The sequence below is a fragment of the Dermochelys coriacea genome, chromosome 5 (genome assembly GCF_009764565.3).
Source record: "Dermochelys coriacea isolate rDerCor1 chromosome 5, rDerCor1.pri.v4, whole genome shotgun sequence".
NCBI classification, from domain to species: Eukaryota; Metazoa; Chordata; order Testudines; family Dermochelyidae; genus Dermochelys; species Dermochelys coriacea.
In genome coordinates, this window is record NC_050072.1 from 71,748,604 (window position 1) to 71,773,539 (window position 24,936).

General features: G+C 41.7%; 1 protein-coding gene across 3 annotated transcripts; it reads right to left on the reverse strand.

Annotated features, from left to right (window-relative positions):
- Positions 1-7,940: 7,940 nt before the first annotated feature.
- STARD4 (StAR related lipid transfer domain containing 4) lies at positions 7,941-22,539 on the reverse strand. Of its 3 annotated transcripts, XM_043515035.1 has the most exons (7): positions 22,296-22,449; positions 22,100-22,152; positions 18,300-18,415; positions 13,331-13,380; positions 12,005-12,131; positions 10,746-10,860; positions 7,941-9,990 (listed from the first exon to the last, which is right to left on the reverse strand). In XM_043515035.1, the coding sequence occupies exons 1-7, from the start codon at positions 22,391-22,393 to the stop codon at positions 9,755-9,757; spliced, it is 795 nt and encodes a 264-aa protein (XP_043370970.1). In that variant the 5' UTR covers positions 22,394-22,449; the 3' UTR covers positions 7,941-9,754. The 3 variants fall into 3 exon arrangements, with proteins under 3 accessions (XP_043370970.1, XP_043370969.1, XP_038259597.1); XM_043515034.1 differs by lacking the exons at positions 22,100-22,152; positions 22,296-22,449 and adding an exon at positions 22,468-22,539; XM_038403669.2 differs by lacking the exon at positions 22,100-22,152 and having other exon boundaries at positions 22,266-22,442.
- Positions 22,540-24,936: the final 2,397 nt, after the last annotated feature.

The following is a 24,936-nucleotide window of genomic DNA, read 5'->3' on the forward strand; positions in this document are numbered from 1 at the left end:
TTTGTGTGGCATCTCCCCTCCTCCCCAAAAAAAGTTTGTAGTTTTGTACAACAGGAGAGCAGTCTTAACAGGTGAAACATTGATGTGTATTAAGGTCAGCGTGAAAGAGGCTGAAAAGTGTTCATAGGAATAGCTGTTGGGGGCCTCCTTTTATTTCCCAAGCTAGGTAAGATTGGAAGTTGAAACTCGGTCAATAAGGTTTTTGTACTTTTTATATTTAAACCGCACTTGCAAATCTGCAGGGTGAAAAAGTATGATGGAACCCTGTAGTACAATATGAAAGCTTACATAGGTCATATTCTAAAAATATAGAGCCAAAAATACAAATGGCGCATGAGACAATAAGCTGACAAGCATTTAGCCCTGATAGAACCACTAGTGAAGATAGTCCAGAAACATAAGCATCCTGGACAGTAAATTGAGACCTGCAGAACATCCTGCCATCTTATAGCTTACGAAAGCACAAAAGGCTAGGTTCACAAAGGTACTTAGGAGTGGTAGCAATGAGTGTCACTATGCCTAACTTTTAGGTACCTAGAAAAATCACTGAGATTCACAAAGCCTGAGTTTGGAATGTAGGCTCCCAGTACAATGAATGAGCAGAGATAGGTGCCTCCATAGAGGATTCACAGATGCTAGCCAGCACTGTCCTAAGCTACCCAGTGGGAGATATCAAGGCGTTTGTGCTAAATCCTGCCCTCTCTCAGAGATGAGCATTCATGTCCAGGCTGCAGGGAGATGCCTCTTTCTAAAAGAATTGCTCAGCTATAACCCTCTCTTGGAGTTAGTTGTATAGGCAGTTTTGGCAGGAAGAGGAGGAGGCACTCGCCCTTCATCGCTTTTAGCCCAGTGATGAGGGTACTCACCTGAGATGTGGGAGACCCCAGTTCAAGTCTCTCCTCTGCCCAATGAGAAGGGATTTGAACAGGGCTCTGCCACCACTTAGGTGAGTGCCCTTAACACTGAGCTATGGGATCGTCTGATGAAAACGTACAGGATAGGGCAACAGAAATGAGTAGGGGTATGAAACAGCTTCCACCTGAGGAGAAATTAAAAAGACTGGGACTGTTCATCTTAGAAAAGTGATGAATAAGGGATGATACGACAGAGGCCTATAAAATCATGACTGGTGAGGAGCAAGTGAATAGGGCTGTGTTATTTTACTCTGTCACAAAACACAAGAACCAGGGGTCCCTGAATGAAATTAAGAGGCAGCAGGTTTAAAACAAGCATAAGGAAGTTCTTCTTCACACAACACAGTCAACTAGTTGCCAGGGGATGTTGTGAAGAGTATAACTGGGTTAAAAAAAGAAAACCAGGGACTAAACCCCATGTTCTGGATGTCCCTGAACCTTTGATTGCCAGAACCTTGGACTGGCTGACAAGGGATGAATTAATTGCTTAATTACCCTGTACAGGTCCTTCCTTCTTAAGCATCTGGCACCAGCCACTGTTGGAAGACAGGATAGTGGGCTAGATGGGTCATTAGTCTGACCCCCATATGGCCATTTTTATGTTCCTATGATAAGGGTTTTTCTGTCTCTCCTGTTGAAGCTGTTCCACTATTAGTAAGAGACGAGAGAGCAACTCTGTACCCTAGAGCACTCACCTGGGAGGTGGGGACCAGGATTCAGTCCACCTGCTCCAAAGATTTTTTTCTTTAATTATTTATCCACAGAGGAAAAGTTTCAACAGACGAGACTTAAGAAGCCCCATATCAGAATAGCCCATATGAGAGGTGTCAGAGCCCTGTTCTAATCTCTCGTCCTCATCAGGTGGAGGGAGAATTTGAATTAGTAGGGTGACCAGACAGCAAGTGTGAAAAATTGGGACGGGGGTGGGGGGGTAATAGGAGCCTATATAAGAAAAAGACCCCAAAATTGGGATTGTCCCTATAAAATCGGAACATCTGGTCACCCTATGAACTGGTGACCTACCCCATCCTAGGTGAGTACCTAGCCACCAGTAAGGAAAAGAGCGTTGTCCTCCCGCTTTCTCCCCTCACCAGGCTGTGCTGTGTAAGCTTATCTATAGGGGTAGGTAGGCAAGCTCTAAGACACTTACCTGATTGGGCCATTCAAGTGAGTTAAGCGGAGGAATGCCTGTCCTCTGCTTTGTGAATCACTTTGGGGCTTAGCTGGATGCTTGGTGTGGGGCTGCAGCGTGCATGTTGAAGCAGACACATACGCATCTAGGGAACCTTTACTGCAAAAATGAGTACACCTTGCAAGTTTAGGCCCCTCCAGGGTTTGACAGCTGAGCAGGGATTGTGTGAATCTTGGTAGGGCCCATACAGGGCTTTAGACACCTAACATAGCAGCTAAGCACCAAAATCCTTTTGTGAATCTAGTCCAAAGTTACTATGCTGTCAGAAGTGAAGCCAGCTATAATCCCATGTTAGTCTTTCCCTCCCTTTTCTTATTACTTAAAACACTGCTTCCTCTTCAGTATGTGCCACATGTGCAAATGCCATTTTGTCTGCAATGTACAACTAGGCAGCTGGCTTGGAACATGTCAATATTTTTATCTGTACTGTCATGTCTCTGCACGCAAACTATTGTATGACTCCTTTTCTTTTCTTTTTTTAAGAATAGTGTATAACAGGCTTCTTCCCTCCCCCTCATTATAAGCTTTTATTTCTCCTTCAGGGCAGAGGATCAACTAGTGAGTAAAGCGTGACTAGGAATTGTCTTCAGCCCAGCTCCTGCAAATTTCTCCATGAAGACAGAGCCCTCTAGCCGTTCCCCCCCCCCCCTCACTCCCCCATGGAGCCTCACTAAAGTCAATAGGGCTGCATGCAGCTATAGGGATCTACCCACATGCAGTAAACTGCAGGATCACAGGCTTGATGGCTAATCTTGGCTGTAGAAATGATTTTTTTGTTTAGCCTTGGGCAAGTCACATTGGGAATATCTTCACTGCAGTCAACCAAGGTACTTACACTTTCATTACCTCCCGTGAATTAGCCTAGCACAAATGACAGCAGCCACATCGCAAAGTGACACGTGAGCTGCTGACTTCACACTCCTGCTGCTCTCACTCAAGTGTGGCATGGAGATCTGGGCACAGAGCCCATGACTCTGCACTGCAGTAAGCTGTGCCTCTCTATGAATTCTTTTCTAGTGAATTGTTGGAGAACACATCTATCCTCTCTGGCTATGGGCAGGGCAGGGCAACGCAAGGAAGAGACAAACTGCAGGAAGGCACTGAAGGACTAGCAGCATTTGAGTGGAGCTAGCCTTTGTTTATACTAGAGTGTACATGGTAGCAGCTGATGAGTTGTACTCATTTGAGCTTTAGCCTCAGCCCTCCAATGGGCCAACCAGTTAGCTCTACTTAAGGGTTTTTTGTGATGACAGGATTTAAGTTGGGGATAATACTGAATTTATAGCACAAGTTAACATTGCAGTGAAGACAGACCCCTGTGTCTCTGTATTGCACTTTGAGAACCGTATGTGGCTCCTGGAAAAGGGGAACACTATGAAAATTAACTTAAGACCATCCAATGAAAGGCCTTACTGAAATGCTAAGCATCTCAGGCCACTCTGAAGTTTTCCTGTGAAACTCTGGGAGACATGGTTATTAAGAAAAAACATCAAGTTGAAAGTCAATAAGTGTCTCAATTTTCTTGGGTCAGGGAGCAGATAAAAGACATTTTCAATCCCAAGTGGTGTCAGAGCCAAAGTGCCCAAGCAGTCTGTGTCTGCTTCTACACCCTATTGTGGGGTGTAATTTACTGCCTCTGCCTTCAAAGCTGGGCAGCTGGAGAGCAGCAGCAGCTGCTGGCTGGGAGCCCAGTTCTGAAGGCAGAGCTGCCGCCAGCAGCTGTGCAGAAATAAGGATGGCATGGTATAGTATTGCAACCTTTACATCTGCAGAGATGGGCCCTCAGTCACTGCTCTCTGATCGCCCACCTCTGAAGGTAGTGCAGAAGTAACTATGGTAATACCTCAACCTCCCCCCAATAACCTTGTTACCCTCCTCCCCCCCACAACTCCCTTTTGGACTAGGACCCCCAACTTGAGAAATGCTGATCTCCCCCCAGATCTGTATAGTATATAGTAAAAGTGTACAAAAGACCAGATTTCACTGTCTATGATTTTTTCATGTCCGTGAATGTGGTAAGGCCCTATGCATAAGGAGATTCATAGCCCCCCAGGAGTAGAAATTAATCCGCCCTTCCCAGTCCTCCGGACAGGAGCTATAAAACAGCTTAGCCCTTACATGGACTGCACTGAGAGAAATTTGGTGTGGCTCCTTATATAAGCGATGTCTTTCCTTTTGCTTCATTGAGTTTTGGCTCAATCTTTTAAAGAATTTTGTCTAGATACACTTAAATTACATCCTACATTATCTAAGGGTGCAATTTTCAGAATTCTACTTGCCCATTTGCCTAAGATGAGTAACTTATTTTGTTAAGTTCTCCACTCTTTTCAGTAACAAGCTCAAGTACCAAAACATATGGGCGGGGGGGTTTGTTTACCTGGACTAGCCAATTTCCATAGTCTTCTTGCGAGGGTGTGGTAAGAGAAAGTTATTATGGATTATTTTTAGAAAAGACTTTCAAGTTTTTGGTAAGAGCATTTAGATATATTTTTCCAGGGACTTCCAAACACTCAAAGCTATGAAAAACCTGTGTGTATTGTGCTGTGGTAGAGTCAAAAACATACATCTAGTTTTTCCAAGAGAAAACATGAAGAGCATCATCTAATTGCCTTCACCCATTTAGCAGCCTTTAATTAGACAATTCCATGAAATTAATGGAAATGTTGCCTCTTAAGGGAGTAAGCATAGGGCTCTGTAAAAGTACTGAAAAGCAGTAAAGAGTCTGTGTTCATTTTAATTCACATTACAACCATATTCAAAATATAAATACAATCTCATGATACATTATAAGCTTTTGTCCATTAAAGATAACTCCAACACTCTCATGGACTATATTCAACCCTAATGAAAATAGAAGCAACTTAACTGGCTTCAATAAAATTGTGCCCACTTGTGCCAGCAATGTATTTACAACTACTAGTTCACAGCAGTAAAAGATTTTTATAACTTTTTGTAAGAACGATACTTTTCTTTGCAAGTGTGCACTGCCAAATGAACTCTAACTTTGCAAGTAATGGAACACAGGCCCTGAGAAAGTGCTATTCTGGAGCAGGCTCTAAATGTCCTTTGTCAAACTGTGCAGGATGACCAGTGGAGAGCCCAGTAGTGGGTGGTGCTGAGCAACCTGAACTCTTGCTAACTCAAATTAGTCTAAATTGTATTTACAAAATTGCAACACTAATGATTACAGGCACAGATTTGATGATATAGTTGCAAAGTGGGGGCCTGAGGCAATTTTCAAATTTAGCCTATCTTCAGTCATTCTTCATCCAATATATGGACTAAATACCTAAAACCAGGGTAAACAACATCATAACTAGCCATACTAAGTTTTTCTTTTTCCCCCCCGATCAACATAATGAAATGTATAAAGAAAAGTCTGAGCTACTCACAAAACAGCAAGCTTGGTCCCTCCTCCATCAGCAGTTGAATTTAGGCATGCATTGCCAATGCTGTCTATAGTGTGTGGGGTTTTTTGTTTCTTGTTTTTTCTGAAACTATTCCTGAGGTTAAAGTTCTAAGACCAGAAAGTTCCTCTCCCACATAATGGAAAAACATTAGGGGATAAAGCTACTTGAAGCATAGTATTTCCACAAAACTTACCAATGCCTTTGCTGCCTTGTTCAGTAGGTGAGAGTGGCAACATTTGGGACTAAATGATTTCCCCCATCCAGAGCTGTAAAATAAGTGATTCTCTATGGACTCTGCTGACACCTTTTTTCTTCCAATATCACTGCCGGTCATTTGCAGTACTGCCATTGGTTCCCTCAGTAGGGCTGCACACTAACTTATGAGGAGCTAGCAATGCCCTTGTGGGAACAGTGGTTTTGATCTGATCAGTGTTTACTTCCATGTCTTTTGGAAACACTAATGTGCTCCTGGAACCCTCATGGAGAGGCTTGCAAATGTTGCTGTTCCCCTAACTCTCCTTGCCACTTCTACCTACATAATGGGAGAGGTCTGAAAACAAAACTTAGTACTTGTGAGCAAATACATCCATTTTTACACAATTCTACATCATTTTGTAACAGGATTGTTTTGTGTAATTTAGGAGCTCGGCAACAATACATAGCTATCAATAGAAGTGTCAATCCTAGAATTTAGTATTAGTTTTAGATGCAGAAAGATCACCAATATAAAAGGATAAACTCACTTAAATCTGTTATCGCTGTAACCTGTCACTAGACATTTCTAGTCATAGTACAATTCTTTAGTTCTTGTCAAATGTTTTCCTTGTGTCAAAATAAATAGCTGGTCCTGATCTCTCCTACAGAGTCTTTGCTTTGCTGTTACCTTAAACATGGCCTGGCTTGTTAGATATTAGCAATAGCATGCAGGTGCTGAAAAGTGCAGAACTAGTTTGTGTGCCTTAAACATAGATAAATAAAATGCACCCTTGTAGGCCCTCTCAGCCTCTGAACGATTCTAACCACATTAGCTTGCCACCTTACTCCGCAACGTAATCAGTTTTTACAAGAAGCCTGCTGCACCTACAGCCAAATCACTACAGAAGTGGGTGCTGTTAATTGCTGGTCTTTGTCCTTATTACATTCTTGGCACAGACTATGTATTCATACTGACTTTGGAGCGTGGGCAGATTCTTTATTTAGAAAGAGAGAGTGGAGAGAGCTGCAGTTCAGAATCTTAATCTATAATCGCTCCATGAAATCATGGTCTGTGCACTGCACAACAAAACCAGGGCTAACAGATGTTATATAAATTCCAGAATGACTATGAAAACCTCTAGCAATAAAGTGCACATGCTTTGTAGTCTAGTTTCCTTGGTAAGCACATAATTTCTATGGACCTCAACAGGAGATATGAACTGAGCTTTTTAGAGCCCCAATAGTGTCACTGGGAAGAGTTACCTCACTAGGGTAAGGCAACTTCTACAGAGAAATGGAGGCAGAATGGAAAGTAAAGAGAATATGGTAATTAAAACATTACACCTAAAATACTATCAATTTTTTCCCCTTCCATTTGAAAAAAATTACATTAACAAAATAGGCTGGTGATCAAGAGTAAGCATATCTTCCTTGAGTGCCCAGAACAATTCCCCTGAAGTTTCTACAAAGACATCCCGTGACTACAAGGGGAGTTAGATCAGGAACCTTGTAGTCTTGTCTGTAAAGTGCCTACTGTCATAAATAACACACCTTCCTACAAAAGGGTTTCTGGTGCTCCTTTTGAATTGTTCTGCACCACTGAAGTGCCTTCATAAATGAGATGTTTAGAGTGCACTCTTCATGGAGAGGTAAGGAATGGCAGACAGAAAACTGACAATTTTTATATTAAAAAATATTTTGAATGACCTAGATGCATCAGCTCTGAAAAGGACATGGAGGTTAAACATAATTACCCAGATTTTCCTATATTTGGTAAGAATCTGTGAGCTCTCACAGAACTTCCTCTAAATCCTTAACCATGCTGTTCCAATGGAGCTGTGCTGCTAGGGTCTTCCACACTGGCCTCTGCCCTTGGATCACCTCCCTCAAGGAATGGGAGGGTCCAGGGCCCAGAAAGGAAGAATACCTGAGTTAATGCTGATGCATGGTATTAATGAAGGCTAGGAATCCCTGCTGGTTTGGGAAGGGGAAGTCTCCTGCCAGCTCCACTTTCTCTTGGTCAAGCTTGGTCCCATCACAAATGATAGTTCCCCAGCCAAAAGAAGGGCCTAACTCTGGGATCTAGAGGAGAAGAGTATACAAGTGGGGAATCAGAGGCTGAACACACGCACACAAACAATGAGGATCTGACACTGTCACCTCCTCTGGCTCGATAGGCACAGAAGATAACTTTTAAAAAAACAAAACCGCACATAATTGGAACCAAGATATCTCCACTAAACACCTCAAAGTGAGGATTTTTTAAGATCTGTTTCCACTATTTATTCCTTTTTTCCCCCAAATAACTTACTTGTTTGTTTAGATAAAGCTCAGTGCTCTGAATGGGCTGCAAATGCTGCAGAGGAAAACTGAGTTTCTATTAACACTTGTTTTTGATTAACTTTGTTGATCAGAGGTTTCTGAATTTTGGTTTCAATCAAATCTAAATATTAGGCCTACTTTTATCTGCACATCCCTTTAAGCTTGCTGTATGTATGATAATTAAGCTGCCTGTAGTTCTCCATCACTTATGGTATGCTACTTGCTATATTTCCGTCACTGAAAATTATAAAAAATTAAAATGTATTCACTGCATCTACCACACAACTAAAGTAAACTCTAATCAAACAAACTACATACCCATTAAGCATTTGTAGTGTTGCATGGGTAACTACGTAGTTTTCCCTAAAGTGAAAGATGCATAGAAAATACTATTAAATGCTCAGGGCCAAACTTTAAGATATTTAGGCACCTAAAGATGTAGCGAGGTATCCAATGGAATTGTCAGAGCCTAAGGCAGCTACCACCTCTGTCTAAAAACTTATTCAAAGCCATCTGAGGACTAGGCTGAGACTAGAGTTCGGGTTTCTGCTTGTTGGTTACCCAAGTTCAAGACCTTTTTTAAACCGCAAAATATTCATGTTTGCAGAGCATTTTAGTGTGGTTAGTTACTCCAATTTTCAATTCAGAGAATGTCCAGTCATTTAACATGGGGAAAAGCTGTAAACTACTACATTGGATACAGAAGGAGCTGATAAAGACAGATGTAGAATTTAACCTCAACAAATTTGAGGATATAATCCACAAGAAAAATATAGGGGGTGGAGGAGAGAATTAAAAATGTTACTGATTTTATTTTTTTTTTTTTTAAATTGAACTGTGGGGAAAATGGGTTTGGGTTTTTTGGTTATTATTGGAAACCCTATCTACAGTAGATGCAGATTTAGATACATACATACATTTCTGCTTTTAAAAGCTAGATTGCACAAAGGGATAATGGATGGATGTCTTGGCGTTTTGTGCTTTGATTAATGTGGGCCTGATCCGTCACTAATGAAAACCATGGAAAGACTCCTGTTGACATCAATAGGCTCTGAGCAGTTATAAAAATGCATTCCTACTAAATATTTAGCATCTTGACATAACTACTGTATTTAAAAAGTCTCAGTCATAGATAAGACTAATATTTAGGAAATGCCAACATAGGTATTTGCTAATGTGACTCTTTAGATCTCAAATAAGAGCTCAGTTTTTAAATAATACCTAATTTAATATCCCTTTGGGGAATTCCACTCTGAGCCTTAATACAGATTGTTTAAAATGTCATTTTGGATTTAACTAAAATGTATAAAAAGTAGAAAATGCACATACAGATTATCTTTCTTAATCTTTTAAAGGAGTGCCTTTAAAATAAAAAGCATATACTATAAAATTCAATTTTCAATGAAATGTTGGCAGCACAGGTGGTTTGAACTTGCAAAATGATGAGTACCCATCCACTCCCCGTTTCACTGAGAGTTTAGGTCAATCAGTATTTACCAGAGTTAAGCCCCAATTCTGAGCTATCTTCCTTGGAAGCAGATGATTTTGTATGTTCAGTCTGTACACTGTACATTTTCAGAACTCAGCAAGGAACACAAACCCACATGTTGAGCCAGGGATGTATGCATACCCCCTCGGCAGCACCTGCTAACCTAATCAAAGCTTTGATACAATAGAGGAAGGAGGAACAGATGATTGCAAGACATGTATGGAAATCAAGGTCAATAGCTGATTGTTTTCAGTGTCTTTCTGAGGTCAGAGTAAAAGTTTGCCAGGGTATTAGCCATGGCAGTATCTACTGCGGACTGAGGAAGCATCCCTCGCAGTTCAGTCTGGATGAAGCCCGTCAAAAGACTTTGTTCAGGATGATCCTTAAGAGGGACACAGAACCAGCCACAGGGATGATTAAATCCACGGACAAAATTAGGTCTCACCTCTCCATAGTCTAGACTTATACCTAATTAAAAAAAAAAATTATAAAAGTCAAAAGATTGGAACAGGAAGTCATTTCTTGTCATATGTACACAGTTGTAGGTCTAGTTTTGTTCTTGGATCCATGGGCACATCTCTCATTGACATCCTATGGCAGAAAATACAGCCCTTTCCCTAAATGTTCTCCATTATATAGTTAGCCAACGGACCCAAAATAAAGATTGTTTGCAGGGAGGAGGGGAAGTGGAAGAGAGGTGTGAAATAAAGGGTCTGAAAGAGCAAATACAAGGTAAGAGTCCCTACTTATGGATATTACAAGTAGTGACAGGCACATTTCAGAGAAGCTTGGTCAGTAGCAAAGATTTGGATTCTAGTTTTAATGCACAGAGGCTGCCCATTCTTCATTCAAACCATCTCTCACTGGACAAGCAATAACTTTACACCAGAGCTGACTCCCATTTATAAGCAAGTTCTATTTCCACTCCATCTGATTCACTGTGTAGCTTTGGGCATCTCACAGTTTCTCTGTCAATTTTCATGTGCATAATAGGGTGATACTTAACATGCAGGAATGTTGTGTGGCTTGGCTAATGTTTGGTATGTGACTTTGAATATGTGAAGTGCTATACAGGAGCACTCTAGTATATTTGGAATACTTTTAGTAGACTATCTTGTAAAGCCTTTAAAAGTTCCAGTTTTAAAGGGGCTCAGAACAGCATAGGCACTTAACTATATGGTAATCTGTTTCAAAATAAGAAGTAGTGGCCAATGATATCTTACCACAGGTTAGAAGCCCTTCTTCGTACTGAGTAGTGTAAGAGAAGTCAACAAACTCTCTTGGGGAAATGATGTTCCACAGCTGGCCAGCAGTGGTGTAGCGCATTACACAGCAATTCTTCAGGAGGATAGCAAAACAATGAACCATGTATCACCAAAGACAGCTTTTAATTTCATAAGAAGCTAGCATTTTCAACAAAAAATAAGCTTTTACTTATATCCCACCTTCCCTTCTAAACTACCCATTTTACAGATGGCTACCGTAAAGTGCAGATTAAAGGGTAATCTTCAAAAGGGTCCAACATTAGGCCTTAAGTGCCTAAAATTTAGGTGTTGAGCAACTGCAAGTACAGACAACAGAAGCTGAGTGTCCTTGGCTTAAGTTAAGCTCTAGATGTCTAAAATTGGACATGCAAAAGTTGCGTGAATAAAACCCAGGAGTCTTTCACTAACTACTAGGCTGCTTTGCAAAGTGCTTTTGATTCACCATGCTAGTAATAAAGTAGAATACAGTAATCTTCAACAAAAACAATTCTAAAGAGGATACTAATGTTCTATGTATTAAACACAAATAAAATAGTTCACTGTAAGGATCTAATTTAAAGCCAGGAAAATTGGTCACTTTTTACATCCAATGTAATAAACCAAAGGCTTTGAAGTGCTGTACTGCATGTCCCCAGTGATCAGGACAAGACTAACAGTCAGGCGTGAAATTCATTACGTGCTATCTTTTTGGTAAGTCCTGACTCAGTCACTATTCAGGTTCCAAGCACAAAATCCTGATGGCATACTGGAGCCAGCCCACAGGGAACGGGTGAATTGGTAGTTTTGCCAAAACTATGCATCATTTTGTAATGTTAAAAAATAAAATAAATAAATAAGCTACATCCCACAGAATGAATGCAGTCTTTAGAGCTTTATATCTTTTAAAGCAAAAATAAGACATTTTAATTCCTTCAGAACATGGATTTTTATTGGAAGATATCAGAGCATCACCTACTAAATCTTATCCTTTGATCCTTAATTTTGGCAATGGTGGAATTCTGTCCCAATTCAACAAGCTACTAAAAAGACTACTACATACAGAAGCCTATATGCGAGATGACGCCATAAGATAAAAATGTATAGACATGTGCATGGATTAACTTCTCTCAGGCTCTCTCACCATAAGATGATGCAATTGCTATGATGCATGTTAGAATACATATTTACATCCACACAAATACATGTTCTATTTATAAGTCTAGAAGACAAATTTTTACCTCTTCAAACTTTTCAACAATGTCCATTGTAGTCATTAAGTTGTCCCAATCTAGTCTAGAAGGTCCAGGACGAATGTGATCTACTACTCTGTTAGTAATGTCTTCTACAACTCCTTGAGCTTTGTAGCTGTTTAAAATATGAAATCCTTTATGCTTTCCACTTACTATACACACTTTATCTGAAGATAAAAACTAAACAATTCTATCAGAAAAGTTCAGGTACAGGAAAAGACTTATTCAATCATCCAGTCCTTTCCCTTGCCGTAACTGGTATTTTAAGAGAGAGGTTCTTAAGCTACATTCTGTATTTCTCAAATTGCAAACCCTCTTCTCAGTCCATGTGATATGATAGCTTTTTAAAATTTATTTTAAGGCCAATAAGATGTAGTCCCATTCCTGCTGTCTCTTTTTGACACCTACAGTAAGAGGCCATTTTCTGCAATACATCACTACTGTATTTCTCACTGTATGAGTAAATGAAGAGGTAGAGCAAAACAGACATCCTCTATCTCTGAAACAGCTTGTCAATTTGCTGTTCCTCTCCCATGAGGAGCAGGAGTCAGCTAGGGAAAAGAGGAGAGACAAGGAAAATTAAAGGGGATGGTAGTGAAGGAGAAGGCAAAGAAGAAACACAGAAAGGAAGAACGAAAGGGGTAAGGAGGACTCAAATCTCCATAAAGCACAAATAAATGGTAATTCCAATACCAATAAGTCAGTTTTTTCCACTGAGAATGAGCAATCACAATATGCTTTGGTAGCCAATACCAAATAGATCTTCGTTTACACCGTGACACATTCAAAAAGTCATCTGAAACTGTTTTAATAGGCTCTTGGAAGCTTTCACCAAGTTACCTGATCCATACCTGCCAAGAAACCCACATACACACAACTCTTCCCAACCATTGGATGGCTTCTTAACCCATTGGGGGTTCCATAGTAAATGAGATTACCAGGATTATGCAAGGTGAGCTGTCAAATGCAAGTGCCAGCAAATCTGGACTTAGAGTTCTTAGAAAGTCATCTGCAAGTCAGAGCACTAAGGATTAAATCTTGCCCCATTTGATATCTATGGAAGTTTTACCATTTATATCCAAGGAGCAAGAATTTCACTGAATTTTCATTGACAGTTGCATGTCTTGTTATAGACAATATATAAGATGCAGGCATTAAAATGTCAAACTCTAAGGTAAGTATTATAGGGACTAATTCTATACTGACAAGGTGATGGACTGGATGCTCTAATGGGTTTTTCCACATCCCCCATTTCCAACTTCTATTAAGTCTTAAAGTCTCAAACTTACTTATCTAGTATGAAGGTAAACTTACAGGTATCCACTGAATTCTTCTGATGGCTTCCGCCACACAGTTGCATCTTTCTGGAAAAAGTGGAAGAATACCATATTTATTATGTCCACTTCTAAAGTGTACAAAGTACATCAATTTTAGATCTGGGTAATTCTAAAGGTTTTTAGGCATGAAAACATATCAATTTTTTTTTAAACCAACAACATGCAAATGCACTCTTTCAAATGAGCTGTTTCTAAGTATCAACTGTTGGAAGTCTGTCAAACAGCGCTATCCTAAAGTTCATTGCTTTGCTGGATCAGGCCCTTAAGCATATGCTTAACTTTTAAGCCTGTGAATCAATGTGACTAACATGCTTCAGTGCTTTGCTGGATCAGGGACTAAAAATAGGTTCAGCACAAGTCTGTATCCCCCTACATTATTATTAAAACACAATCCGGTTGAGCCATGAAATTATTGCATTGAATACTTTGTGTGAAACTTGTTAGCAATGACACCAGGAAAAAGTAACAATGTACTACCATAAAAAGAAAAGGAGTACTTGTGGCACCTTAGACTAAAATTTATTTGAGCAAAAGCTTTCGTGAGCTGCAGCTCACTTCATCGGATGCATTCGGTGGAAAATACAGTGGGGAGATTTATATACACAGAGAACATGAAACAATGGGGGTTACCATACACACTGAGTGATGGGGTAAGGTGAGCTATTACCAGCAGGAGAGCGGGGGGAGGGAGGGGGAATCTTTTGTAGTGATCAAGATGGGCCATTTCCAGCAGTTGACAAGAACATGTGAGGAACAACGTGTATGTGTGTGTAGAAAAAACATGGGGAAATAGTTTTGCTTTGTGTAATGACACATCCACTCCTAGTCTTTATTCATGCCTAAGTTAAACTGAATCCAGTTTGCAAATTAATTCCAATTCAGCAGTCTCTGAGTCTGTTTTTGAAGGTTTTTGTTGTTGAAGAATTGCCACTTTTAGGTCTGTAATCGAGTGACCAATGAGACTGAAGTGTTCTCTGACTGGCTTTTGAATATTATAATTCTTGACGTCTGATTTCTGTCCATTTATTCTTTTAAGTAGAGACTGTCCAGTTTGGCCAATGTACATGGCAGAGGGGCATTGCTGGCACACGATAGACTGCTGAATTGGAATTAATTTGCAGACTGGATACAATTAACTTAGGCTTGAATAAAGACTAGGAGTGGATGTGTCATTACACAAAGTAAAACTATTTCCCCGTGTTTTTCTCCCCCTCCCCTTTCCTCAGACGTTCTTGTCAAAGGCTGGAAATGGCCCACCTTGATTAGCACTACAAAAGGTTCCCCCCACCCCGCCCCACTCTCCTGTTGCTAATAGCTCACCTTACCTGATAACTCTTGTTACAGTGTGTATGGTAACACCCATTGTTTCATGTTCTCTGTGTATATAAATCTCCCCACTGTATTTTCCACTGAATGCGTCCGATGAAGTGAGCTGTAGCTCACGAAAGCTTATGCTCAAATAAATTTGTTAATCTCTAAGGTGCCTCCTTTTCTTTTTGCGGATACAGACTAACACAGCTGCTACTCTGAAACCTGTCAATGTACTACCATGTAGCAGAAAAACTGGAAAGCAGGTGGCTTTCAAATTTTTAAACATATGCTAAGTTCTATTTATACCACTACATATACTTTGCTAAAAATAGTTTTGCTAAAATTGGACATACTCAGAAGAATCTTACTTTTTGCCATAAACAAGCTTTTTCAGCCTAGGGCCCTGGCTCATTATCAAGGGCACCTGGTTAGTAGATCCTTTTATAGGGCACTATTAGTCAAAGTAAACATTAGCTTTTTTTCTTTATTAAAACAAAAGTATGAGGCGTTATTTTTATTTAACACATTTAAGGAATGACAAAATTTAATACAGGCTCTTCACATTTTTAAAGAGGCTAGGTTTATTACTTACCACCTTGACAACATTTAGCAAGAAACCATATGCAAGACTAGTCAATGCAGCAATATCACACAAATTATTTACACAGTTACATAAATGCAACGTTTGTTTCCTGATCCAGGAAAAAGATTGGAGTGTGTCAGCAAAAGAAACTTAAGTTGAGTCCCCACTGCATTACCAGCTCGAGCTTCAGTAGCACTCCAGCTCCAACCCTCTCCCCCACAATGGCCAACTAGCTCAAGTTTAAAGCCCCACATGACTTAAGTTACAGATTTCTATGTGTGGAAGGCAGTTGAGTTGGGGTAATAGTTCAGTTATACCTCGAGCTAACTATGCTTTGATGATATACACTTAAAACTACAGGACATTACTTTCTAAGGGCGGGCCTACACCATCAAAGATTCAAGTTGGTTGAACTTAAAATCAGTTATGCCTAACAGTTTTTAAAAATTTTTCCTGATCTATGTGGACTAGGTAAAAGCATGTTATGCATGTCTGTGATCTAGATCTCAGTCTTCAGAGGTTTCAGAGTAGCAGCCGTGTTAGTCTGCATTCGCAAAAAGAAAAGGAGTACCTGTGGCACCTTAGAGACTAACAAATTTATTAGAGCATAAGCTTTCGTGAGCTACAGCTCACTTCATCGGATGCATCCGATGAAGTGAGCTGTATCTCACGAAAGCTTATGCTCTAATAAATTTGTTAGTCTCTAAGGTGCCACAGGTACTCCTTTTCTTTCAGTCTTCAGAGGCACCCAAGTCAACTGCTGGGCAGAACTGAGGTTGGAAGTAACCACAACAAAAAGCCTCAGGTGGATGGACACACTGTAAAGAACATATTTCAAATCAATATTGGGTATTGGAGACATACATCTCTTTAGATGTTTTTTAAAAAGTGAATCATTTATTCTGTAATAGTGGGTTTTCCCTGAATAATCGCCACTCCTATATTACACTGCATCTTCTGCTTCCAAGGAAACTCGAAATGACCTACATATTTTGGAAAGACTTTAGTGATCTCCATTCTGTGCTAATCTCCTTCTAAAATCATAGAAATCTAGGGCTGGAAGGGACCCTGAGAAGTCATCAAGTCCAGCCTCCCATGCTGCTGCAGGACAAAGTAAACCTAGACCATCCCTGACTGGTGTCCAACCTGTTCTTAAAAACCTCCAGTGATGGGGATTCCATAGTCTCCATTGGAACCCTATTCCAGAGCGTAAGTACCCTTCTAGTTAGAAAGTTTTTCCCAATATGTAACCTAAATCTCCCTTGTTGCAGATTAGTCCATTACTACTTGTCCTACCTTCAGCAGACACTGAGAACAATTGAACACAGTCCTCTTTGTAACATATTTGAAGGCTTATCAGGTCTCCCTTCCTCCTCCAGTCTTTTCTCAAGACTAAACATTCCCAGCCTTTTTATCCTTTTCTCAGAGGAGAGGCTTTCTAAACATATCACTTCCGTTGCTCTTCTCTGAACTCCCTCCAATTTGTCCACATCTTTCCAAAAGTGAGACACCCAGAACTGGACACAGTACTCCTGCTGAGGACTCCTCAGTACCAAGTGCAGCAATACAATTACCTTTCAGGTCTTACATAGGATGTGCCTGTTAATACACCCCAGAATATTAGCCTTTTTTTTTTTTTTTTGCAACTACATCAGTTAATTCATATTTGTGATCCATGACAGCCCCCAGATCCTTTCAGCAGTACCATTACCTACTGAGTTGTATCCAATTTTATAGTTGTGCATTTGATTTTTTTCTTTTTCTTCCTTTATTGAATTTCATCTCATTAAATTAGGACAAATTCTCCAATTTGTCAGGGGTTGTTTTGAATTCTAATCCTGATCTCCAAAATGCTTACAAACACTCCTGCCTTGGAGTCATCTTCAGATTTTATAAACACACTCTCCACTCCATTATCCAAGTCATTAATAAAAATATTGAATAGTATTAGACCCAGGACAGACCCCTGCAGGACCCCACTAGAGTTTGACACAGTAACACCACATTCTCTAAAAGACATAGTTTTATACTTTTCATTCTTACTATGTTTAGGTGTCTTGGAGCTATCCTGAGGGACTTGTTTTCAGACTGGGGATCACTGGTGTATAAACACTCAGGGTGAACCTCCCAGAGAGTAAAAATGCCACACAGTAACCACACCCAGAGTCATCAAGAGTCATGTGGCTTTGTTGGGCTGTTGAACTCTGAGCTTCTTTTGGGTAGTGGAATAACTTCACAAAAGGAAAGTAGATGCCCAGACCCACCTGTCCAGGCCTTGGTGAACAGCCCTGGACTAAAAGTTTCCCCGTGTGTAAAATAGAGTGGTCAGAGGAAACTGAAGCTATGAGACTTGAGGCCCAAGAAAGAGACAGAGGTGCAAGACATCTGCTTCTGGAGTCAGCACAGACATCAGCACAGAGGTCCCTTCCCTGAGGTTTCTCCAAAAAGGGAGTTGTCTATGCGATGTTTGTTACTACTCCTGTTTTAAGAAATAGGATTTATTTACATTTTGTAAATTAGCAGATTACACTAGGAAAATGTGATTGTGTCACCAATATCTGCTTGAAAACAGACCACAAAGGCCCAAAAAGCTGCTACTGCACAGCAAGTGGCAAAAATACTAACTTACTGTACCTGTTCCTACCAATTTGATAAACTTGCACTAAACAAATCAGAACACATTCCTAATCTTAAAACAAAGTAGTAGAAATGTTTGAAACAGATCATTTCAAGGGAAGTCCACACTTTTATACAGGAAAACTTGAACTGTTTCTAGTGTGAAATACCTTCCCAACTGTGGATACAAGTAAAGACATAAAACATTTCTGCTCAAGCCTCGGACCCCAAAAGGTCAATATTGGGACTCAAAGCAGACAAACAGTCGAGCTGACCTGGGTCCTCTGCCGTACAGCGAATTCCATCTGAAAGCAATGCGTAACAAACTACCATTATTTAGGTGTGTGAGAAGAAGGGGAAAAAATGACTTATTAATCATCTGATAAAGAAAACATTAGTACAATTACATAAAAGTTGAAGTAACTGGATCATTTACCATTTTCTTAGCAATTCGCCATTCACTATCTTCAATGCTGTGGTACTGGATTAGAGTATTTTTCAGCTTTGTTGCCAGAGAAGCTGCGTCTGGAAGGTTTTCCATTCTTTTTTCACCTGTATAGAAATGTACAATTTAAGTTCAAGATCAGCCATTAAGAAGGCTTAGTTTCTCTCTAAGCTAACCACTGTCTGACATCTGGAACCACCAGTTTAAGGGCAGGAACACTCAGGAAAACTAAACTGAATTAAAGGATTAAGCTAAAGTGAACTATGGCCAGCTCCGCATGAGCATCCATATAGGTGTACACTGCATTTTAAAGTCACACTTTGAGGAAAGTTAAGCCAATTTAGCTAGTGTCCAAACACATGCCCTAGGACAGTTTTCCAAAGAGTAAAAACAACTGAATCCTTTTTCCCCTGAAGTCAATGGGAGTTTTGCCATTGACTTCAGTGTGAACAGATTTTAAATTGGAAGAACATTTGCAAATTAAATGCATCTTGAACATATCAAATCACTGAAGGCCAAAGTATTTTAGCCACTCTCATACATACATGTATATTCTACACCTGCACCACACACATGCTTAAGTATGGCTCAGGAGCTGCTGTAAATGCAAGTTAATGGTGATCACCCACAGTATACATGGTCTAGTGGGGGAAAAAAAGCCCTACACAATAATATCTAATGGAAAAAGCAGATCCTGTGGAATTTCAAGTCTGACAATTAAGATAACTACTATTTTATAGATACTAAACAGACCTGGGAAGCCAGGCCTATAACCTAGGAGTCTTTTAGTAAATTGGTGAAGGCTATATTTAAAAGCAAATGGACAAATCCACAAAGGGGACTTGAGCTTAGCATTGCAGCACCTAACTTTAGGCACCTTGCCAACCAGTGGAATCCACAGCCCAAGTTAGGTGCCCAGGCTCCCTATACAACATATGAGGGAGAACTACGCCCTAAAAATGGGAATTCACAGAAGCCAGTATGCTGAGCAGAGAGCTGCCTAAACTAACGGGTAGGAAGTGCTCAGGCAAGGGATTTAAATGCCTAACTCAGAGGCATCAGGAATCAGTTGTGAACCCTCTCCTGGAGATGGGCACCAGTGGCAACAGCCCTCACCTAGGAGGTAGGAGACCTGAGTTCAAGTCCCTGCTCTGATTCAGGCAGAGTGGAGATTTGAACCTGGATCTCCTACCTCCTGGGTGAGTGCTCTAACTATTGGGTATAAAGGGAACATGACTGCCAGTGTTTTATTGCAATTAGGTGTTCTCCAAGAATGCCTACCAGATTGGGTCCCACAGGCAAGACAAGCAGGGGAACATGTAGTTCAAGGATCCCACTAAGGCTTAGAGATAAGCTAGATGCTGAAGCAGCTTTGCGCATACCTACCAGCAGAAACTTAAGCATATAAGGGCCTTCAGGGTTAGAAGGCAGCTGAGTAAGAGGTTTGAGGATGGACATTTTGGACCTGAGCACCTAAAGTGATAAGACACCTAAATCCTTCTGTGGATGTAGCCCATAACTAATTTTATTAGCTATCTCTTGCATTTGAAGGTAAACATTTGACAATTAATCTATTTAAAAAAATCCCATTCCTAAGTAAAATACAACTACATTATACAAAACTAAAGCCATTCAGAGAAGATCCACTCTGTTCTTCTTACATAAAGGATTGTTGCAAAATGGAAAAAAAAAGCCTTAAATCCTCAAGTTATTAGTAGCATTTTAGATTAACTTTAAAGTTTTTAAAATTAAGTGTGGTTAGCCATCTACTATCTTACACATGGAGCCCTAATGCTTTGTTTCAGAGTAGCAGCCGTGTTAGTCTGTATTCGCAAAAAAAGCAGTACTTGTGGCACCTTGTCTCTAAGGTGCCACAAGTTCTGCTTTTCTTTTTGCTAATGCTTTGTGTAATCCCATTGAAATCAATGGGAAAGCCAATGGTAGGACCTGACCCTGCCATTGCAAATTAACCATTAGCTTGGGCTATGAAACCAGAGAGATCAGTTTAATTTCTCTTTGCTATCTGGCTAGTTTCTCTTTCTACTTTTCATGCACTAGCACAATTCTTTGTTTGGGTTCAATATCCTGCAGTCGAATATTTTTCTAATTGATTTGTTTTTTAGTTTTTGATTTGTGGAAAAATGGATTCATATTAGGCTGTTATTAAAATACAACTCCTAGGGTTAAACTGGTTTGTCTCGACTAGGAGGTGCGTGGAAGGTGAAAATAACAAGGGAGTAAGGAGAGAATGTTCTCTTCATTTGTCAGACTCTTGAGCAGGGAGTCAGTTATAAACAAGATGGAAACCAGAGGTACAGCTCCCTAATTAGTGCCAGTAGTAGCACTAATTTCTTCAGGAGACCCAAACACTCCAACTAACCTTACAAATGGTGGCAGACCTGCCCATTCAGTAAACTTACTCAGCTAAAATTCCTCTAGGGTAAGCCAGAAATCTCACAGGGCTCCTACTGCTCCACACTTCACAATCTTAATACCTACACTCCCTCCCTAAATTAACTATCTAATTTATAAAAAGAAAAGGAGCACTTGTGGCACCTTAGAGACTAACAAATTTATTAGAGCATAAGCTTTCGTGAGCTACATAAATTTGTTAGTCTCTAAGGTGCCACAAGTACTCCTTTTCTTTTTGCGAATACAGACTAACACGGCTGCTACTCTGAAACCTATATCTAATTTATGTAGCTCTGGATGCAGCCAGAGCAGTGGCCTGTTGTCAAGAGAACTTTTATCACTGCAATTTTGTAAGCTTTTTTAAAATAAGACTAACTAAAATTAACCAAAGGGGAAATAAATACTGCATCATACCTGCATCCTCCACCACCACCCTTGGGGGAAAAAAAAACAAAACTCGTCTTACTTCCCATTTCTAAAAGACCACAAAAATAAATGGATTTTGCAACACATTTTATAGACCAATAGATGTAGACTACTTAAATCAAAGATAGGGAGTTTAGTTCCAAAGATGGCATATTAAGACATCCTGTTATTACTTATAAGCGATTACTATTGACAAATACCATGCCACTGCCATGTGTAACGTCTCCTCTCACGAACAGAAGTTGATCCACTAAGATAACTCACCCACCTTGGTTCATTAATATGCAGTGCATGACATCCAGAGACCATATAAAAAGATCCATGTTTTAATACCCCAAGTTTCAAAGTAGCAGCCGTGGTAGTCTGTAGTCACAAACATGAACAGGAGGACTTGGGGCACCTTAGAGACTAACACATTTATTGGAGCATAAGCTTTCGTGAGTGCATCCCCTGAAGTGAGCTGTAGCTCACGGGAGCTTGTGCTCCAATAAATGTGTTGGGCTCGAAGGTGCCCCAGGTCCTCCTGTTCTTTTTGCGAATACCCCAAAGGATCGATTAAATAGCGCTCACTGTACGTGCCACAGCATCATTAAGAGGAACTCAGAAACGTTTCCAGTTAATGAACGGAAATGAAGCATCGCTGGGGGGCGGGGGAGGGGGCACAGCAGGGAAGTATCGTGTAAGCCAGCGAGCGGGGCTGGGCCCAGGCTGTGGCGGCTGCCGCCGAGGGAGATGTGACGGCTACACGCGGCGCTCAGCCCCGGGGCAGACGCCTGTGAAGCGCGGGCGCCTTGGCAGCGGCAGCGGCGGAGGGCGGACGTGCGCTAACCGCTGCGGGGCGGGGCGGGGCGGGGTTATCCGGGTCCCAGCTGGGAAACCTTTGCCCAGGAGCCGGGCTCCCGCGGCTGCCTGACGCGGGGCGCCGAGCCCGGCTCCCCGTCCAGCGCCTCAGCCCGGGCCCGCCCCGAGAGCTCTGCCGCTTCTGCTCCCCCGGCCCCCGCCCAGGCTCCCGAGCTGCAGCTCCGGACTTGGCGCTGGAGCCGGTGCCCGCCGGCAGGGCCCTGGCCGGAGCCTCTGGGGGCCCCGCGCAGGCTGCGGGAGGGGCCGCCCCTTACTCACCTGGGCCCCGCGGGCCAGGGGCTGCCGCGCTGGGCCAGGTGCGGCTGAGCCGCCGACACCGGCGGCCAATGAGCGCCCAGCCGGCTTCCGCGGCGCAGCCAATCACAGGGCGGGCCGGCCCGTCTCATTTCGCCGGCCTGAACTGATGCCTCCTCGGAATGAGGACCTGGGGCGGGAAGAAAAGAGACGGATTCCCGCCTACCCGCACTTCCTCCCTTTCGGCGAGGGGGGATGGGCAGAGTCTCGGCTGCACGCAGCCTACCGTCCACTGGCATATGGACGATCTCATTGGCTGAGATGGTGGCAGGTGGGGCCTTCTAATTGGCGGCTGCTGGGACGGGGGTTAGGCATTGTGCAGCGATTGGCCAGCGGGAGTGGAATGATGCGGTGGGGTGGGGCTAAAGTGAATGAATGGGTGGCGGGGCGCGCGGAGTGGATTCTGTACCCTCTTGAACCTGGGTCCCCCCCCCTGCTGCTAGGGGACGTGATATGCATCAACATGCCACCTACACGAGTGGACTTCTTTCACCGCAAGCAACGAAATGCGCGAAATAGAGCCTCATCACAGACACATGGTCCCTTTTGCAAACTTCCAGATCAGCGTGAGCTGGTCCGGGGCTTTGATAGCAATATGGCCAGTGTGGATCTCACCTGTGGGACCTTTAAAGACCTTGCTATCTCAAGAAAATTAAGAAAGGTATTCCATAACTTTAGAGAAAAATCTGCACAAATGGGATCTGACTAGGTCTCAGAGTAGCAGCCGTGTTAGTCTGTATTCGCAAAAGGAAAAGGAGTACTTGTGGCACCTTAGAGACTAACAAATTGATTTGAGCATAAGCTTTCGAAAGCTTATGCTCTAATACATTTGTTAGTCTCTAAGGTGCCACAAGTACTCCTTTTCTTTTTGACTAGGTCTGTATTAGCCAGTCAACCTACCAACATCTGTCAGTTTCCTGGTGACAGGCACCCAGAACTTCTAAGCAAATTAATCAACAGGCAGATTGCAATGCCAGTGTATTTTTGGCCAAAAAAAGTGTTACACGTTTTTTAAAAAAAAATGAGTACCGTAGTATTCTGTTATATTAATTTAGCATGCTCCGTTAAAACTTCTGAGGTAATTTTACCCACACCAAACTTGAAGTGTTAATATTCCTTGGTTGAAACTTGATATGGTGTGGTATAATGGAGGATTATCAATTGTCCTGATAAAAGAATATGTCTTCTGCTTACTATTCAGTTTTGGGGTTAAGGAATCTTGTTGGATTCCCTTCTACTCTTGGAGGCTCAGCTGTGGCCTAACCTGCTATTTTAGATCAAATGGGTAAAGAACGTACGACTTGTTTTCTTTCTGATGCAGAACTGGCTAGTATCTCTGCCTTTTTCAACGCACGATTAGACTAATGGAATTCTCTGTACGGCCTTAAAGCACTTGGAAACTTAGTGCAGAGTTCAGCCCCCTGCTTATTAAATGGTGACTCACAAAGAGAGCGAGTCATACTGCTGCAGTTGCGGTTGGCAACGTAACTCAAGCTTAAAGAGGGGACTGGTAGCAGGTGCTTTTCTTAAAGCAAATCCAGAATTTGTCACTGCTCTTCTTCCCACTTCTTCAGTCCAACTGAAGCTGATTTTGATAACCTTCAAGGCAAAACCCTTTTTGAGGAGTGATTTGAGTGTGTTGTGTGATATTCTGTAGTATATTTTGAGAGCTAGCAGTGCCTTGGATGAACAAGTCATTATCTGTTTACATTTTTAGCCTTGGTCTCATATATGGTACCTGACCCCCACTGCAGAGTTGTGGTATGCCGTTTCCCTTCAGGGGGTCTGAGAGTATACTTTGTGTACTGTGAGCTTGGAGGCAAACACTGCAGGTACTCCAAGCGTAGGTTCTACAGGCTGTAGACTTCAGTGGACACTGAGTAACAGAGGATTGCTTTACTACAGCAGATAAAATAGAGGATGCAAATACCCTAGATACAATTGCTTTTACCAGTTACATGAACTGAGGAAAACAGTTCCTAATCTAACTCCTAAGAGGTATAATAAGTATAGGGGTATAATAAGAGATTCTTGGTGTAACTCTTATACACCTCTTCCTGTACCCTGCTATCTTGTATCCTGCTGCAGTAGCAATTGCTAGCCCTCTGCTAGCAACAAGGGCCCAAATCCACAAGGGTCTTAGGTGTTGCACTGCTGCATGTTGCAGTACCTAACATTTAGGCACCTTACCCCACAGTGATATCCATAAAGCCTGAGTTAGGTACCGAGGCTCCCTATACAAAGCATGGGGAATAATAAGCACCTATGACCTGGACCCACAAAAGCCAGCACCCTAGTCAGGGAGCTGCCTAAACTAGCCCATAGCAGATGAAGAGGAGGGTGGTGGTGGTGTCCTAAACTCCACCCCTCTCAGGAAGTTAGAAGCCTAAGTGCAGGCTGGAGAGAGGCATCTATTTTCACTTAGGATTCAGAGCTGTGGATCCCGTCCTGGAGTCAAGCACTTCACCCATTTATTGGAAGAATAGCGCTGGTGAGTGCCTAAATGCACACAAGAAAAGCCAATGGGAGGAGCAGTAGGAAGCGGGATCCCCTTATAACTTTTACATCCTTTGACATCACTGGGCTAAGAGACCCAGGTTCAGTTCCCCTCTCTGCCAGATGAGAAGAAGGAATT

Excerpts from the sequence above, each read along its gene's own strand:
- STARD4 (XM_043515035.1), bottom strand. The coding sequence starts at position 22,393 with ATGAGACGGGCCGGCCCGCCCTGTGATTGGCTGCGCCGCGGAAGCCGG. Across the intron at positions 13,381-18,299 it reads GGCGAATTGCTAAGAAAATG|AAAGATGCAACTGTGTGGCG; the intron begins GTAAATGATCCA and ends CACTTTTTCCAG. Across the intron at positions 9,991-10,745 it reads AGAAGGGCTTCTAACCTGTG|GTATAAGTCTAGACTATGGA; the intron begins GTAAGATATCAT and ends TTTTTTAATTAG.